At 39.8% G+C, this 19,984-nt stretch overlaps 1 protein-coding gene across 16 annotated transcripts in view; it reads right to left on the bottom strand.

Moving 5' to 3' along the window:
• ppfia4 (PTPRF interacting protein alpha 4) overlaps positions 1–19,984 on the bottom strand; it is a 142,152-nt gene that overhangs the window by 25,634 nt on the left and 96,534 nt on the right. For 13 of the 16 annotated variants that reach the window (XM_067432221.1, XM_067432219.1, XM_067432223.1 and 10 more), the window contains 6 exons: positions 16,629–16,712; positions 11,473–11,694; positions 10,331–10,477; positions 8,859–8,993; positions 2,683–2,766; positions 525–656 (listed from right to left, as the gene is read on the bottom strand). In XM_067432221.1, the coding sequence (XP_067288322.1) occupies positions 525–656; positions 2,683–2,766; positions 8,859–8,993; positions 10,331–10,477; positions 11,473–11,694; positions 16,629–16,712 (804 nt within the window). The remainder of the gene's footprint in view (positions 1–524; positions 657–2,682; positions 2,767–8,858; positions 8,994–10,330; positions 10,478–11,472; positions 11,695–16,628; positions 16,713–19,984) is intronic. The other 3 variants (XM_067432224.1, XM_067432232.1, XM_067432228.1) reach the window with 1 other exon arrangement.

The following is a 19,984-nucleotide window of genomic DNA, read 5'->3' as shown; positions in this document are numbered from 1 at the left end:
AAAATGAGAATTTTCTTTTAAATGTGGTTCTTGCTTTAAATTTCAAAGAATATATATATATATATTTTTTTTTTTTTGCAGTAATAGCATAAAAATATGGTAACATTAATGAAAATCTAGTGATCAGATATAATATGGTTTTAGTTAAAAACAATATTAAGTTATGACTGTCTTATAAGCTTACGTTCCACCGGGTCCAAAAAGACCCGGGAATGCAACAGGTGTATAAAGTGTTTTAATGCATTGCAAGGGTTAAATGATAATTTAAATAATTCAGTTATCAAGAAAGGAAAAATCAACAATGAAAAACTATTTGCCAAAAGTAATATAAATTTTACTTCTGAAGATAACTCGTAATACTGTATCTTATGCTTCTTTTTTTGTCCTAAGGATGAACATTGAATGCCTGTTTGTGGCTGTGTTCTGCTTGAATACTTCAAAGATCAGATGATAATGTGCTTAAGGTAATGAGTGATAATAACTGCGTACAGTATATGTGCAGACGGGCATGGTAAAATCCATACCTTATCCTCTAGCGCAGCCATGCGCTCCTTCAGATGTAGCTGAAGCCGTTCATTGGACTCGGTGAGGAGACGGTCCACAGTGTCAGACAGTCGTTTGTTATGCTCCTCATTCATCTTCTCCCTCTGCCGAGCCTGAGAAAAAGTAATGGAGCAAATAGAGAAGATAAAAAAGGGGGAAGTATGAAACAACATCCTTTCTTTTAACAGTAAAAACTAGATTATTACATTTTTAAAAGAAAATGTGTGCAGCAAGATATGGCCTGTCTATAGAATTTTTTTTCTGATGATATACATTATGTACAGTATAACCAATAGAGGGCAGTATTACACACTAACGCTCTGTGAACATATTCTAGGTGTTTGATTTTTTAAATTCTGGTTCATGATATTAAAACACAGCTGACTTTGGCAGTTCACATTTTGCTTTAGAATTTAATACTAACTTTTCACATATTTCTAAAGGTGTGTATTTTGTGATCATCCCTCTGGAAAACCAAAAATGACAGTCCTTGTAGGGGAATGCAGGGGTGATGACTTTTAAACAGTTGCGGTGGGATATGGGCACTCTGTTGCCTGGCAACACAATCTTAATTTTCTTTTGGTGGCAAACGGCCTTTAAAATGTAGTCTACACAGAGCTTTGTGACTGCCAGGGGAAGAATTCAAACTAAAGTTCAGTCTGAGGTGTATGTATCCAAGGGTTAATTAAGGCTAAAGGGAGATAAGGACTCTCTTTGACTGCTTTAAGTCATTACAACCATCAGCTCACACGCAGGAGAAAATTAACCATGCATGAATTATTCAAAATCCAAATATAGCAGCCAATTACAGCTCTGCTCTCACTGGGGGTGGGGAAATTCATCTGCAAGATGAGCTAAAAAATGCCCCATATTCACAGAGCAGCAGCAGCGTGTGTGTGTGTGTGTGTGTGTGTGTGTGTGTGTGTGTGTGTGTGTGTGTGTGTGTGTGTGTGTGTGTGTGTGTGTTTGTGTTTACAAGAGTGCTAGCTTATCAATCTCAGTTTGTGTGTGAGAAACACAAAAGAACGGATAAAGCAGCAAAGGCTAATCGGAGTGGTCAGATCTCAGAGTTCCTACTGTGAGGTCAAACACACCACCTGAAGTCCTGGTCAAGACCTTTTGTACAACAGGTAACATCTTCACAGCTTCCTAAACACACGTGTTTACTATCTAATTAGAACCATATACTTACAAATGTATACATTCATACGACACAAAGTACTAAATATTAAACTTGACCCAAACTATAACAAAGTTTATTATTCTTAATGAATATTTTTTTACTTTTTGAATCCTGCTAGGACTAATATGTCACTAAACAATGGATAAATAAAACATTCTGACATTGAGGCGATAATTAAAAAATATATATATATATTTTTAATAATAATAATAATAATAATAATATTATTATGTTTATAATACATTTAGTAACACTTTACAATAAGATTCCATTAGGTAACAGTAGTTAATGTATTAACTAACATTAACTGACAATTAGCAATAATTTTTTACAATATATGTATATAAAATATAACTGTTTATTGTTAGTTCAACCCCTTTAAATGCAGATGCAACTTTTGTTTTTATTAATGTATTAACTAAGATTAATGCATTTTCTTGGAAGTATTTTTCATTTAACTTTATATATATATATATATATATATATATATATATATATATATATATATATATATATATATATATATATATATATATTAATGTATTAGTAAATGTTGAAATTAACATTAACAATGATTAATAAATGCTGAAGTGCAGTTCATTATTAATTAAAATGATTAATAAAACAAGTAATGAAACCGTATTGTAAAGTGTTTCCCATTTTCCTTAATGGGAACCATTTGAAATAGGCATTTTGATTAATGTGGAGATACTGTGGGCACCCATTCACACACATTCAAAACACTGGTGTATCTCTTTATAGTGTTCATTCTTATGTGCACTTAAAAAAAATCAAAACCACACATAATAAACCAAAGACACTCACACTTCCTCATTTTCTTCCTCTCATCATCCTTCAAGCAATCTCATCTTTTCTCTTTCCAACGTTCACTCTCTCAATGACACACTCTACATCCCTCTTCCCTTTTGGTGTCATGACCCTAACCCAGTCCTCACCCTGCCCAGCTCTTGGTTCTTCTCCTCCAGCTGGCCCTCCAGTTGGCGCAATCGCTCCTCGATGTTGCCATGACGCTCCTCCGCCTGCAGGAAACACTGACATTAGTATAAAGAGAGCAGGGCTAAGACCTTCAAGGATTAGAAACTTCACCTTTAAGAAGAAAGGTTTCGAAATTGCTTATTGGTTAAGGAAATGTACTTGTCATATATTTAAATAAACCATATTTAAATGATAAAAAGTTCATAAATGTACAGTTCAGCTTCCTTGACATAAGTAGACTATAGTTAAATAACGGCATGTTCTGTGAATAATAAATAGGATCTCAGAAAGGAGAATGTCTCCATCTGGTTTAAGGCCGGCCATGGATTTGTATCATTAGCAGCATGAGGTGTGTGACAGGATGCCACAACTGAGAATGACAAAAAGTTGCCATTTTTAATTAGCCGCATTAGCGAGACAATAAACAAAACCCCACAGCCTCTCTGACAAACTGACGAGACATTTGGCTGCCTTGGAAAAACACTGTCATCCACAATTCCAGCTGATGCTCGGATGGAAAGTGACTACGACCGAGTGAGGGTTATCTAAACTGGCAAGAAAAGGAGATGGAAGTCTGTAAAAGAAATATCTGCTCTACCTGTGCATGTTTGATGGCTGATGCAATGGAGTGCCTTATCATGAACAGTACAGCTGTATTTTTATATTTATTTTAGTCTTTTTTGAGGCGAGGAACTGGAACCAGAAATAGAAATACTGCCAGACTCAAACTTGCATGAGCACCATGTATCTGTGTGTCGGAAAACAAATGGGTTGAATCAATGATTTTTAAATGGTTTTGAATCAGGATCCAGATTTTACACTGGACACCAAGTGTGACCCATCACAGTTAACCAACATTGCTTAAAACTGTAGTCCTGTCACAGGGTGTTTTGGTGTTGGTTTCATGTTTCATGTTTTTAGGTTTTCATGTTCACTGTCAGGTTTTGTCATGCACTTCCTGGTTTTGTCATGTGGTCCTTTGTCATGTGATTCCATGCCCTCATGTGTTCCTGCCTCGTGTTCCTGTGTCTTGTTCTCATTGGTTTATTGTTTATCATTGTTCACAGGTGTCCCTCGTTTTGTCACTTGCCCTTGTGTATTTAAGCCCTCATGTTTGCCATAGTCTTGGTCAGTTATTGCATGTGTAACCTGCTGTTGGTGAGTGTTTGTCAAGTCAAGTCTATGTCAAGTCAAGTCAAGTTTAGTCAAGTCAAGTCTAGTCTTTTGTTTGTTTTGCCAAGTCTTTGTTTTGATATTGATTTATGTTAAGTGTTCAAATAAAGACTGCATTTGGGTTCAGCAACCTCGCCTTCCGTGGATCACCAAATGTTACAGAATAACTGACCTTCAAAATGAACCCAGCAGTTTGCCTGTTGCGTCTCCGCCAGGGCCACCGATGCCTCGAGGACTATGTGGTGGAATTTTGTGGACTCTGTCATGCAGTTGATTTTAATGATGTGGCGCTGAAAGACATTTTTAGATTTGGGTTGAATGAACCTCTGCGCTCCCATCTCCCAGGAGGGAAAATCCACTTATCCCTGGAGGGATACATTGACCATGCCCTCCTGGTTAGTGGCTCCTCATTTACGGTGGGGGCTGTGGAGGAGGAGCCCCCTAGTCCCACAGAAGTCCATGCTCCAGGCCACGTCCATGCTCCAGGCCACGTCCATGCTCCAGGCCACGTCCATGCTCCAGGCCACGTCCATGCTCCAGGCCACGTCCATGCTCCAGGCCACGTCCAGGCTCCAGGCCACGTCCAGGCTCCAGGCCACGTCCAGGCTCCAGGCCACGTCCAGGCTCCAGGCCACGTCCAGGCTCCAGGCCACGTCCAGGCTCCAGGCCACGTCCAGGCTCCAGGCCACGTCCAGGCTCCAGGCCACGTCCAGGCTCCAGGCCACGTCCAGGCTCCAGGCCACGTCCAGGCTCCAGGCCACGTCCAGGCTCCAGCCCTTGAGCCCGCTCCGGCTCCGGCCCCAGTCCAGGCTCCAGCCCATGAGCCCGCTCCGGCTCCAGCCCTAGTCCAGGCTCCAGCCCATGAGCCCGCTCCGGCTCCAGTCCAGGCTCCAGCCCACGTCCTGGCTCCAGCCCTTGAGCCCGCTCCGGCTCCAGCCCACGTCCTGGCTCCAGCCCTTGAGCCCGCTCCGGCTCCAGCCCCATTCCAGGCTCCAGCCCATGAGCCCGCTCCGGCTCCAGCCCACTTCCTGGCTCCAGCCCTTGTCCAGGCTCCAGCCCACAAGCCCGTAGCTTCCTCCAAGAAAATTTTTGGGGGGGGCAAGGGGCCCCTTGAACTGCCTCTACCGCCATGGCCCCTTGAACTGCCTGAACCGCCATGGCCCCTTGAACTGCCTCTACCACCATGGCCCCTTGAACTGCCTGAACCGCCATGGCCCCTTGAACTGTCTCTACCGCCATGGCCGTCCACGCCCGGGGGTCCAAGCCTGTCCACGCCCGGGGGTCCAAGCCTGTCCACGCCCGGGGGTCCAAGCCTGTCCACGCCCGGGGGTCCAAGCCTGTCCACGCCCGGGGGTCCAAGCCTGTCCACGCCCGGGGGTCCAAGCCTGTCCACGCCCGGGGGTCCAAGCCTGTCCACGCCTCACGGTCCGGGTCCGCCCACGCCTCACGGTCCGGGTCCGCCCACGCCTCACGGTCCGGGTCCGCCCACGCCTCACGGTCCGGGTCCGCCCACGCCTCACGGTCCGCCCACGCCTCACGGTCCGGGTCCGCCCACGCCTCACGGTCCGGGTCCGCCCACGCCTCACGGTCCGGGTCCGCCCTCGCCTCACGGTCCGGGTCCGCCCATGCTCCCAGGCCCGTCCCAGCTACGCCAGGGTCCTGGTCCGGTGCCTTGGCACGGGCCTGGCCCACCATCCCTCCCCCAAGTCCGCCCCCCAAGACCCTATTGATGTTTTGATTAATTATGGGCGTCAGGGGCCGCCCATAGAGGGGGGGATCTGTCACAGGGTGTTTTGGTGTTGGTTTCATGTTTCATGTTTTTAGGTTTTCATGTTCACTGTCAGGTTTTGTCATGCACTTCCTGGTTTTGTCATGTGGTCCTTTGTCATGTGATTCCATGCCCTCATGTGTTCCTGCCTCGTGTTCCTGTGTCTTGTTCTCATTGGTTTATTGTTTATCATTGTTCACAGGTGTCCCTCGTTTTGTCACTTGCCCTTGTGTATTTAAGCCCTCATGTTTGCCATAGTCTTGGTCAGTTATTGCATGTGTAACCTGCTGTTGGTGAGTGTTTGTCAAGTCAAGTCTATGTCAAGTCAAGTCAAGTTTAGTCAAGTCAAGTCTAGTCTTTTGTTTGTTTTGCCAAGTCTTTGTTTTGATATTGATTTATGTTAAGTGTTCAAATAAAGACTGCATTTGGGTTCAGCAACCTCGCCTTCCGTGGATCACCAAATGTTACAAGTCCGTAACTTTTTTGCACTCTAGTGGTTAATAAACAGAACTACATGCATCTTGCGGAAGAACATTGCAGCCGGAGCTACTTCTCTCTGTTTATGTCTATGGTGGATCACGCAGGGACTGTGCTCCTCCGCAGCGGTACCTACCAGTCTGGCCTGAAACAGTCCCAATATAAATACTTATTACAAGTGTATCATAATGAGTCAGGGTAAGACAAAAACACGGTTTGGAAAATTGATTCATGTTGTACATTCTCATTATATAATTTTTCTTGAACACAAAAAAAGTTACGGACAGCAGCTTGAAAGAAAACCTCTCTTGCAGGAGGAAAAAAATATGTTTTAGTCGCATAACATTGGTTAATGGAATCATTTTTTTATCGACATTGAGAAAATATATCAAGTCTTGCACAAATCTGTAATGGAAACCAGGCTAGTGTGAAACTGGGGTCCGTTCTTTGTACAGCGCTAACTCAGCTGGATTTAATTGTTGATTATTTTGTTGACTGTTTGGTTCTTCAACGCTCATCCTGGACTTGCGGTCATAGCAACAGGTCCGTAAGCTTAAACCTGTTCGCGAGCAGCTTATTTCATGCAAACAGGATTAGATTGCATATTTTTAAGCCCAATAAGTTGTTTGTCCCAATCACTGATACTTTATTACAAGAGTTCCTTACTGAACCAGGGGCAATAATCATTTTAAATAAAAACCAAAAATAATATAAAATGTTTTTGAAAATAATATTATGATGTTGTGTGTAATACTATATTATACACAACATTATACACAAATCCACTTTATTGAGAAATTTATGTTTGATGGAATAATTACTTTATAATTTTACTGGCGTCTTACACACGTCCAGTAACGTCAGTCTGAGCTGTGCATTAATTTGTGCAGTGACATATATTATGGGATGGCTTGATGCAGCGTAGGAGATGCAGAGAACTTGACCCTGTAAGAAAATATTAAAATTTACTTAAAAATGTAATGAATTGCTAATTAGAACAATGAAATTAAAATATTGGAACGAGTCTACAAATACTATAAAATGGTGAATAAAAATAATTGGGAATCATGTTTACAAAAAACAATGCACATTTCATTTATGTATTATCTTATGTTGTTTTAGTCATTTGGCCGTTCCCTTATAAAGGTCCAGAAATACTTTGTTTTTTGTTTTGTTTTGTTTTTTCATTTGTTTAAAATTGCCAAGTGGCTTTTTTAATTATATGATGTCATTACATTGATGTCTTGCCGCCAGCCAATCGCTGCATTGCTGATCGTGGTTTTGAGTATCAATGCATCTACCCTCTTCAGGGAACACAGGAACTTAGACAATTTAATCCAGATATTTTAATTCAATCTGCAAATTTGTTTGAAGAACCAAATTAAGAAGATCTAGGATCTGTCAAATTATATCAGATGCATTAAGTGATGTATGAAGAGCGGACCCCAAGACTAAATGTACTATTATTATTATTTATTTATTTATTTGGTCCAGCCCATAGACTCTAAACAAATATGGACAGAGTGTCCATGACGCCATCCACAGGATTCTGAAGTGTAGTTTTGAAGCGTAAAGTAGAAACGAGCTGGCCGTTGCCATCTTGGCAGCGTGTCATCGTGCGTCACGTTCGGATAACAGAAAATAGACAAAGAGGCGGGATGTGGGCGGAGCTGAGGTGACCCAATGACTAACAGACAGCAGATAAATGGCTATCCACCTGTCAATCAAAGTGACCACGCCCTTAATTATGCATAACTTTAAGGCTAAATTAGCCGTATTGACCAAAACCACAATTTGTACCAGGCTGTAAACATGTTTTTTTCTGCTGTAAAGTTGGGCATTTTGACATGGGGCTCCATTAGGGTGACCAGACGTCCCGAAAAATTCGGGACAGTCCCGAAATCTACACTATAGGTAGGCTATAGCTGTGTGATTTTAAAGTTTCATTGTTTCTATACATGTATCTTATTAATCTATATGCACAAAGACAATACAACCTTTTTCTGCGTTTCTGCGTACAGCGCGAGGAGGACGTTGATGTGATGCATGCGTAAAGGAGTAATTGATTGCTCGCGGCACTGTGTACAAAAAAATATTTCACTAAACAATTATTTCTTTATTTTCGTTTAAGCTTATTAGCGTTAGGCTATACAGAAAGGTCTGATTCATGCACTGTTACTTACAACAGTCGTGTTTTTTCTTTTCACAATAACATTTGAGTTCATGATTTTAATGTAGTGTTTTTTGTGGCAGACTAAAGAATAACAGACTGTTGATCTTTGAATAAAAATATGTTTGGTTCAGGTTTGAAATTCATTATCTTTATAGGCTAGTAAGGTCTAATATAGAAGCCCCCCATTACCATTAATTGTCTGCTTAATACATTAACTGTTTAACTTATAAGGTAAGTCAATATGAATCTGATTAATATGCAATTAGTTGCATTTGCAAACCAAATTTGGGTCTTGACTTATCATAGAATCCTAAATCATGTCTCAGTAGGCTAAAAAGTATTTTGAACAATCTCTTGTTGTTTATCTCTTATCTAATCCTGCTGTGTAATCTTTTCATGTCAGTTTCCGCCCTTCTTTACCTTATCATTTTGTTTCATCACTATCTCAGAGGGTGTTTTCCTGACAGAAAATAATCTTATGAACTGACGCGCTCATTTTTTTCCCCCCCCGCTGCTGTTATCTGGAGGAGTGACTGAGTACTCGCCTTGGTAAGGGCGGCCACTCTCTGGGCCAGTTCAGCCTCCACCTCGGGCAGAGTCTCCGCCTTCCTCATGGTCTGCTGCAGCCGCTGTTCCGCCAACTCCAGCAACTCCTGGAGGTGTCGTACCTTCTCCTCGCTCTGATAAAGAGACACGTGCGCACAAACCGCACGAAAATAAGGCAGGTTGGGTGTACACACATGGCACCATAAACACATCCATTTTAGAGAACACACAAATATTGAGATATTATACACCCAATATATTAATTCACACACAAAGGACAAAGGAAAAATATTAGGTCCACACAAAGGTACAAGTACTCACAACATACGCACATAAACAAAACACACACCATACATATAAAAAGGATGCACACATACAATACAAAATAAATAAGTGCACATAAAAACAAACCACCAGTGTATACACAACACACACAACATATAAAGACAAATTATATATAAAGTCAAAATCTGGATTATACACTACCGTTCAAATGTTTGGGATCAGTAAGATTTTTTCAAAATGCTGTATTTATTTGATCAAAAACACGGTAAAAACTGATATATTATTAAATATTGTTACAATTTAAAATAATTGTTTTCTTTTTAAATATATTTTAACATTTTATTTATTTAAGCTGAGTTTTAAGCATCATTACTCCAGTATTCAGTGTCACATGATCCTTAAGAAATCATTCTCATATGATAATTTGGCGCTCAATATTATGAATGTTGAAAACAGTTGTGCCACTTAATATTCGCCTAACCCTTTGATGAATAGAATGTTCAAAAGAACAGCATTTATTTCAAATATAAATCTTCTGTAATATTAAGAATGTCTTTACTGTTAAATTTAATTCATCCTTGATTAATAAAAGTTTTAAAACCTTACTGACTCCAAACGTTTGAATATTAGTGTACATCACTGTAATATCAATATGATTTAATGAGAATATTTGCTTAAACAGGGCTGTCCTTTTACATTCTTTATTGGGTCTGCCCTGTCCACTCCTGGTTGTCCCCACTTATGACAATCCTTCCCGGAGCGCAAAATCACAAACTCATGCTGTCTAAACAAGAGCAGATGTCTTGCTTTATCTATATCTTTCGAGATATTTATACCCACTGCATTCAGAACAAACACTCTGTCCAAACTGGCACCAACATCAATGCAGTTGGGAATCCTCTTTATTTCTCCAGATGATGGATCTGGATATTAAAACAGTCAGGTGGTACCTGCTTTCTCCCAGCATGCCTCTTCTCAGCATGCAGTAGGATTCTGAAGGATTCCAACATGAGTCTGCTGCTTTAGGGCTAATTAAACCCCCTCTGACTAACACAAGCCCTTCATACGCACACGCACAGATGGAACATGACTCTCATTACATCTCGACTGAATTATGAGACATCAACCAGCACTGACCTATGGCGCTTATTTGAATCAGCCCAGGTCTGATTCAAGGTTGGCGTACCTGTCGGTAAAGTGAGTCCTTGGTGGCCAGCTCGTTCTCTAGCTTGTCATTCAGGTCATGGATTGAGGTGGTTTCTCTCTGGGCAGCCAGGTAACGTTTTTCTAACGTTGTGATTCGCTCTTCCATGTCCTCCTTCTGTGCCATCGCCTGTCGAACAGGCACATAGTAAGAGAAAACAAAAACCCTTGGGAAGTTTGACAACCTTTAATAGACTACAACAACATTTGGGAAAGGTTTTTTTTTTTTTACTATGAAACTGTACTTAAAGTCATCATGAAATAAATGTATTTAAACTTAAACCACATTTAAATTAAAACTGCCTTTCTTACAACGCTTGCATTCAAATCTACTTCTATCCAATCAACTACTACCAGATAAAACTAACCTTTTTTCTTTTTCGACAATCCGTTTCACTTGGATGTCACAATATGGAAAAAAATATCGGTCAGTAGTTCTGATACATTGCGACTTTACTAGAAATAATTACAATCAATATTAAAAGGTATAGTTCGCCCAAAAATGAAAGTCATTATTTCATTTCAAACCAACATTACTTTCTTTTTTTGGTGGTAAACAGAATCTTTATGCTATTCTTCTATACAATGAAAGTGAACCACAATAATATCAAGGTCCAAATATGACAAAAACACCATAAAAGTATTTTTGTAAAAAAAGAAGAAGAAAAAATTAGTCTTTGTGACCTGTGCACTATATATATATATATATATCATAGCTTTACGTGAAGAACAATTTAAGCCATTATTCACTGACAAGAATCACTTCCGCTGTAGCTTTCAATCCCATTCAGGAGGATTCTCTCACATTTGGTTACAAGACACAAGAACCAATATCATTTTGTTTGTTTGTTGCTGATGTCACACCTGGAGCAACATGACGTGAATACACTTTAGATGTACGAAAAAGAACACCATGAATATTTCAAAATGAGTCTTTCACCAAAGAATGTACTGGTTTGCAAAGTAAATCATTTTTTTGGAGTGTCACAATTGCATTATTTGTAACCTTCTGGCTCTAAGCGAAAATAAAGCAGAGCTGCTGCCTGACGTTGTATCTTTCCTGAGACAAGCCTTCATCGTTCTGTCCTCATTCTGTCCCTTTCCTCTCCCCCCAATCATTCTAACCTCGCGTATGTCCCTCTGGTGTTTGGCGCTCTGCTCTTCACTCTTCAGTAGGTCTTTGCGGGTGGTAGCCAGTTCCGTCTCAAGCTCGGACATGCGATTGGTCAGGCCGCTGACCCGGTCTCTGTTTTGGGCCAGCTCCTTATTTGCCTTATCCAGCAGCTCCTGCAGCTCCAAACACCTGCTGGTGTCGTCGTGGACATCGATGGAGCCATTAGGAAGCCTCTGTCACAAATACAAACAAATGTTAGAGATGCAATGGAGAGCTAGTTGAGAACTTATTTAGTGGTCCCCAGATTTCCCCTCAGGGTCCTAAATAATCTTCTAAATAAGTTTCAGAGAAGCAAATATGCCGAGTCAGAGTCTGAAGAACACAGTCAGCAAGCTTCAGCAAGGTTATGCAGCTTTAGTACAATTATGGCCCCAGGAGTTCAGAGGTTCTCTCGCATACATCAAACCGTGACCAGGCATTTCATCCATCTACTTTAGTTTACACAGCTGAGCAAATTAAAACTTCCAGATTTTGCCACTTGAAACTCAGGGGTTCCTCAGCATGTTATTGGGAACAAAAACACGACCTGGGTGAGATGCATATCTTTGCCCCAAAAATTAGCTGCTTTCTCAAAACAGAAACGTCCAGTTTGGGGCTGACAGGAGAATTCCATAGAGGCATATTTAATGAGGACACTTTTACAGGGCTGTCTAAAGTGAGAGGAGTTTGCTTCACTGATATGCTTGGCTCTATATCATTACAGGAAAGCTGAGAAAGGACCTTTAAAGAGCCCTGCCTGAAGCGTTTTTGCACATATGTGTTTGTGGATGTCAGTAATGCTGATTGGCAGATGATTTTATGCGCTTCTCAGCCATAAACTGAATTACATGCTGTTAATTAAATAATTCTTCAGAGAGAGCTCCAGATTCAGAAGCGCAGCAGGCAGTCAGCCAGAGACAAATAATTTACAGTTTTTTTTGTCTCTCGCATCTCTATGACATTTACCCCTTATATTTACATTCGCAATTACTCATTATATACTAATTTAATACACTGCCACTAAAACCCAATTCATCTTTCATTTGAATTATACAATAGGCCTACTTTCTGAACAAAACAGGGACTCAAAACAATTAGATTTATTACCTTTTGCTATAAAACAAAATATTTTATGGCTTCAACAAAAATGCAACTTTTCAAACAGCTTTATGCATAATATCAATGTTTTACACGTCACAGACTCTTAAACAATATGAAAATGATAATAATAATAACAAAAGAAAACACAAAAACAACAAAACAATTTATCATAAGTGAATATATATGTAACAGGCTGAACTTTGCTTTAAGTATTTGATGAGCCATGAACCGCAGAAACTATCAGCCATATTTCTGCCCTCCAGGGAGACTTCAGCCAGCTCTCCAGAGAGACACAGTCTGGACCACGTCTGGCGTGCCTGGGAATCTACTTCTATTGGCTTTCCTTCACTCCATCCAGCTCTATATGATTCATCCTTTCTAATCACACATGCAGATTCAAATGTACAATGTATGATTTTCTGCTAAAATTCAAGTAAGCTATGTTTGGGAAAAGTCCTCTAATTTTCCCTATCTTCCCCTGAAGGTGTAATATTATGAAACACAACCTTTCAGGTGCTAACAACTCCCAGGGGAAACCCAGCAGAACATGTTTTGCCTTTGTTCTATTAAAATACAACTATATAAATCATAACAATAAACTCAGAATAATTAGAGCACTTGTATTTGGGAAATAAATATATTAAAATGAGGGCCTAAATACACGACAGTTATGATCAAAAATAATCACAGAAGAGCCAAACCGCGAATGATGCCTGGAGGAGCGAGAACTCAAAGAGTTTCAGTTCACACAGAGACTGGTGAAGAAACAGTGAATCACACACTGTGAGGTATCAAACAGGCAGATGTGGTAATGTTCTTCCTCATTAGGAGCGATAACATTTTAGTTACCTTTTCAGAGTCAGAAACCTTTCAGAAAAACTCTGACACAGAACATTGGAACATGATGTTAAACATGATGTTAAATTAGCTGCTTAAATTTGCTCCTTATAATATTAAAATGGAAGTTTAATGAGTCTATGGGCCAGATTTAATAAATGGACGCAATTCCAAAAAATTGCAGATGGAAGTGGAAAGTTTTGTTTGTGATCTACTGATGATTAAATTAAAGAACACAGACGCATCAGGATCATTTCCATAATGACCAATGCAAACAAGCTAACAGCGTCGGGTTAAAGACATGCTTTTTAGGAGGTGAATAATGACGCAAATACCAGTAGATTGACTAGCGCAAACCTTAGTAAATCACCTTGGATTGATTTAAATACTCTCCTCTCATTAATTTTTCATCTGAAAGGGAAATTCTTACAAATGCATATGCAATAAGGTCAACCTCAAATAACCCTGTCTACGCCTTTTCAGTGCTAATTTTCTTTTCTTTAGTAAATCCTGACAGTAGTTTTTTAACGGCAAAAGAGGGTTTGTGCTGGAGCAAGCTGTTAGTAAATCTGGCCCTATGACTGTTAAAGTAACCATGAAATCAAAATTGACATTACTTTATTTTCATGGAATATTGCAGTATTTATTATACTGCAAATTATTTACTTGTATATTTTTTTTTATTTCAGGTGCCCTTGTTATCGCTTCCCTTCCCTCTTGCAGTGGCATCTCTTCTCTTCTTTCATGATGACTGTCGTGAGGACAGAGCAACCGTTTCACTTGGATATACTGTACCGCACAATAACGATGAAAAGACTATCACAATTTACGTTTCATGCTGACTTTAACTATAAAGTTCATCTATATGCTATTGCACTTATATTTAGTAAATGAACACATTTAAATGTATTAATTGTGTATATTTTCTTTAATACCCATAAATCTTTATATCTTAATTATATGCCCTGTCAAAACTTCCTGTTTCAATAGGAAATACATAAACATGGAAAGAAATCTGTGTTTGTGAAGTCTGTCGATGTTGAATAGATGAAGATGAAAACAAGCTTTTTTAAGCGGAAAAAATGATCGAAGAAGTCTCGTATATGTCACCAGAGAGAAGTCTGATGACACCGGAAGATCAAGTTATGACATTTTAATTAAAATTACAAGGTCAATATAGTTTTTTACGAAGCACATATGGATGAATAATTCACAATAAGATCTATAACATTCATTTAGAAAACAGGCCAACTTTAAAGACAGACCTCTGTAATGAAACCCACAAGCTAGTATCCCCCCCCCCCAAACTAATTTTGCTAACTAATGATCAAATCGATACTGCTGCATTGAAAAAAATCTCTCACAACAGAAAATCAATCAATAGCATTTCAAATACATAAATAAAAGATAAGATGATATTTAAACAATGAACCACGGGATCAAAGTTTAAGAGCAATTCACAATTCTCCTATTGACCAGACTCTAGTTGGCTGGCAGTTAGAAGTGAGTCACACTCAGAGACAGGAGACAATTTAAGCAGTCTGTGCTGAAGGTTGAAGGGCAAAACCACTTGGCGCATAATCAATGCAGTTTATTTCTCAGTAGTGAAGAAAATACCATCTGTGAGAGAAGTATTAGAGAAGGAGGGATCCCTTTTGGACCAGTGCCTCAGATATCAATGTTACAAAGTGCATGTATGGATAAAACCTATGGGGTCATACACTATTGTTCAAAAGTTTGGGGTTGGTAAGATTTTTTCAATCTTTTAAAAGTCTCTAATGCTTACCAAGTTCACATTTATTTGATCAAGAACACAGAAAAAAACAGCAATATTGTAAAAAAAAAAAAAATGTGTAAATGAATTATTGCCGGGTCAAAAACGGCAATTAAAAGGCGCTATGATCGACACTGACCATACAACTTTCAAGTTTTCCCAGAACATACAAAGACAGCACAGTGAGTTTAAGCTTGGCCCTTACTACATCCTACAGTGTATTATTCTGTCACATATTTAGTGTTGAAACCAAAAATCATTCAGTTGATCAGTGACATTTTCTCACTGATGATATTGTTGCCTTTTCATATTTCACAATTATTCAGTGTTTTCAACCAAATAATGTTTATTTTAAGTTTCAGACATTTAAATTGAGTACTATAGAATTTTCAGGAAAAAAATATGAATTTACGTGATGTAAATCCGGCAGATCCTCTTAATTGCGGTGGAAATGCATCGGCCTATCAACTACCATTATCATGATAAATGTGTTTAAAGGGTAAGTTCACCCAAAAATGAAAATTTTGTTATTAATAACTAACCGTCATGTTGTTCGACAGCCCTACGACCTCCAAATGGCTTCGCAAAATAGTTATTTTTGTGCACAAAAACTATTCTCGCCGCTTGATAAAATTATTTTAGAACTAGTGTAGTGAGATGGGCTTTGTAACGACGTCTTTAGTGCCTTTTATGGGCCTTGAGAGAGGAAATGACATTGGTCTCAATGGAGGCCTTTCTGAGCCATCGGATTTCAACACAAATATCTTCATTTGTGTTCCTAAGATAAACAGAGGTCTTACGGGTGTCGAACGACATGAGGGTGAGTAATTAATGACAGAATTTTCATTTTTGGGTGAACTAACCCTTTAAACCAGTGGTTTTCAAACCTGTCCTGGAGGCACCCCAGCCCTGCATATTTTGTGTGTCTCCCTCATCTTTCACACCTGATTCAACTTAGCAGCTCATTAGTAGACTGCAAGAGCTAAATTGGGTGTGTCTGATAAGGGACACTTACAAAATGTGCAGAGCTGGGGTGCCTCCAGGACAGGTTTGAAAACCACTGCTTAAAACGACAATACACTTTCATTTCCACACTGAAAATCTGAATATATAATATAATTAATGATATAGTACGTTTGTGAATATTTTGAATAAAAACGGAATATATTTCAGAGTCTGGCTTCATGATGCATCGCCAAGGAACTACTCGACATACCACATGTTTTCGGTTTTGCCCCCTGAATTTGTGTGTGCATCCAGTATTGTTTGTAAACAAGAAACCCTCCTAAAAGTTTGTAGAAGCATTTAGAATGCTTTAGCTCTCTCTTTTAGCACAAGTGACTATTTTAAGCACTAACCAAAATTAAAATATTAAAATTGATCTGAATCCAACTTTAAGCAACTAAATACACACACCTTCCAAGTAGGTTTAGAGCTGTCCATCCTGTCCACAGCTTCCCCATCTGCTCGTCCATCCTTTCTCTGTCTCAACATGACCACCTACATAAATGAAAACACAACAAAAAAGTCCCTCTATCAAAATTTTACACGTGGTAAACAAACAAAATTCATGTTAGATACATTAAATGTGGCCAATCACATAATTACTGTTCACAAAGCGCAGCACAGGCAATGATGCACTTTTCCATTCCCTTTTTTCCAATTGCATATTATGAAGATGTACATTTTCAGTGATAGCGGGATTTAATAGTGTTCCTTTTAATAGCATTTGAGCGCTGTTCCTGTCTTCTTAAGGCAGGGTAGGAGTCTTGCGGGAGATAAGATTATAAGAACTACCCATTTTGAGGAATTAACTTATCACTGTGCTTAAAAGCAGCATGTTATTAAGGTATTAATGAAATACTGGTAGGCCATTTGCATTTGAATCCTGGCATATCAGGACCAGTGAATTTGAAAATTGGAGGAAGACAATTAAAATATGTACACATTCATTTGCATGCCAGTATTTGGATGATGAGATCTGATTTACATATTCTCAAGGCTCTCTTTATTACAGCTCGTTTGTATTAGAGTATTAGAGCAGGCTGGCGAGACAAAGTGAGTGACACCGCTTTGTAATAATACCTCAAAACCAACTACTGTATGAGTACAACATTTAAGACAACTACACAGACTGAAGAATATGTAGAATTACAGACACTTTTTCTCCAGCTAAAAGGACGATCAAATCAAGTTTGAGAGAGTGGAGTGAAAGAAAGTTTGTGTTCTTAAGAATTTTTTGAGACAGTGACCAGTAATGCAAGTAACTAGGTAATGGGTCCTACACACTGGGCAGTTTTTCAAAATCATTTGCGAATGTTGCTTGTTAGACTGTAGGAACATGATCCCCGATGTAAGCCATGTCACACTGTAAGAACTTAGTTGTCATTAATATCAGACTGTACGATATTTAAGGCGGCTAAAAACGGACACACGCAAGAAAACTCGTCTGGTGTTTTATATCATTAATGAATGACGCATTCGGTGACAGTGAGCTGCATTACAAGCGGGACTGAAATGGTGGCTACAAAAAATCTCTAGCTCTTGTTTTGTTCATAGTTTGTCTTGAAAAACAGTGATATTTGACGATCGTTGTAGGAGAAGTCACACTGCAGGATTGTGCGGCAAATCTTCTGAGGTAAAATAAGATCGCAGTGGTAATTAATCGGCTGTCGGTGAACATGTCAAACTAACAATCAAAGACGTCAAATTTTAGCCAAGGATCAGAGGAATCTTTTAGGATTTTCAAAATTTGTCTCAGACAGCCAAATCGTGGGCATAATCGCACAGCTGTGCACTGTGCACCCAGCTTAACACTAACAACATCGCATGACATAGTTAAGTGGTATTCAAAGTAGTGTAGCGTTTTTTAAAGAGTAATGTGACCAAACGCTTCATTGCCGTTTTAATATCTGAGCTAAGGGAAAAAACGAACATGCTCACTTAAATGGTCTGACTGAAAAGACTAACTCAATACAGGTTTGTTAAGACAGTTGGCTCTCTCATCTGCAAAGTCCAATTCTTTATAGTGAATCATTTCAATTGGACTGGCTTTAGTACGTGGTGCTGGAAAGTCTGATTCATTATACTGAATTGGTTCGCTCAGTCCAACCTGTCACCACCAGGTGAAGTGAATAACACTGATTAGCACCTGTTAGTGGGTGGGATATATTAGGCAGCAAGTGATCATTTTGCCCTCAAAGATGATGTATTAGGCTCCATTTACACTGCATGGTTCAAGTGACCCAATTCCGATTTTTTCCTCTCATGTGGTACAGATCGGGTAAGACATGTGAACGTGTAAGCAGTAAAAAAAAGCATGAATTCCGATATCCTCAGATCGGATTCATTAGCGTCTGCCATGTAAGCGGTCAAATTGGATATTCCCCAGTAAATGCAAATCGTACGTCATTGAAAAAAGGACGGAGGCAAATGACGTCAACTCAGGCGGACACAAACTGCGACCCAGTGCAGCATTTTCATGCGGAATTGGGCTACTTTAACACAGTTTTGAGTTGCAATTGGGCGGGTTTTGTTGTGAAAACCTGGCACGTCAATGGCTCTCCTCTTTTTCTCCGCCTTAAAGGGATCCCCTGGTGTTGAGACTTGTATGCCCTATTTCAGGGTATAGGGGGTCGATTTCAGATTCAGCCCCTGTCGTGGAGACTGAGCAGCCCAACATCTCGATTGAGACAGAGCAGTCTGTCAGGTGTGTGTGCGCACCCGCCGATCTGTTTGTGACTTGTATAGGTGAGTTTGTGTGCACATGTATGTTTGAGTGTGTTTTAAGTACAATTACAAAGCAATTCATTGGTTTTGTTTAACTCTGAAAGAATTTTCGAGTTGCGTTGTGGTAAAAATAGCTACGGGTAGTGCCAGCTGATTGAGTAGTGCAACCATTCTACGTCATCAACCTAGAACGCAAACAAAATGGCGCCGCCCATGGTCCAAATATAAAATCGATTTTTTAAATAACGTAGATCTTTGATGGGTTTTCTACTACATATTTCAGTAAGAGACATTGTTTATGTTATATTAAGCCATACAAGTCTCAACACCATGGGATCCCTTTAAGAGAGAAATGTTTTACTGACTTTAAAGATGTGTGGAACAGTGCAGACAGCAAAACATTGTGCAATAATTTTGTCTGCGTCCATTGCATATCGCGCTGTTTTACTTCCTTTCACCGGTTAAGAACGTCTTGGGCTGTTTTGCCAGTGTACAGTGTAAATGTAAATATCGGATATGGGTCCCTTTTGGAAAGATGATGTAAGCGGGTCGTCAAAAAAATTGGATAAAGTCACCAAATCGGAATTGTGCATCAAGACCTGCAGTGTAAATGTTGCCCTAGAAGCAGGTAAAATTAGTATGGGTAAGGATTTGCGCGAGTTTGACAAGGGCCAAAATGTGATTGCTTGACAACTGGGTCAGAGCATCACAAAACTGTAGCTCTTGTGGGGTGTTCCCGGTCTGCAGTGGTCAATATCTATTAAAAGTGGTCCGAGGAAAGAACAGTGGTGAATCGGTGACAGGGTCATGGCTGGCTAAGGCACATTGATACACATGGGGGGCGAAGGGTGGCCCGTGTGGTCCGATCAAACAGAAGAGATACTGTAGCTCAAGAAGTTAATGCTGGCTCTGGTAGAAACGTGTCAGAATACACAGTGCATCTCAGTTTGTTGCGTATGGGGCTGCATAGCCACAGACCAGTCAGGGTGCCCATGCTTGACCGCTGTCCACTGCTGAAAGCACCAAAAGTGGGCACGTAAGCA

This window comes from Pseudorasbora parva, chromosome 22, assembly GCF_024679245.1.
Source record: "Pseudorasbora parva isolate DD20220531a chromosome 22, ASM2467924v1, whole genome shotgun sequence".
NCBI lineage: Eukaryota > Metazoa > Chordata > Actinopteri > Cypriniformes > Gobionidae > Pseudorasbora > Pseudorasbora parva.
The sequence above is the reverse complement of the archived record's forward strand: the minus strand, read 5'-3'. Positions and strand labels throughout refer to the sequence as shown.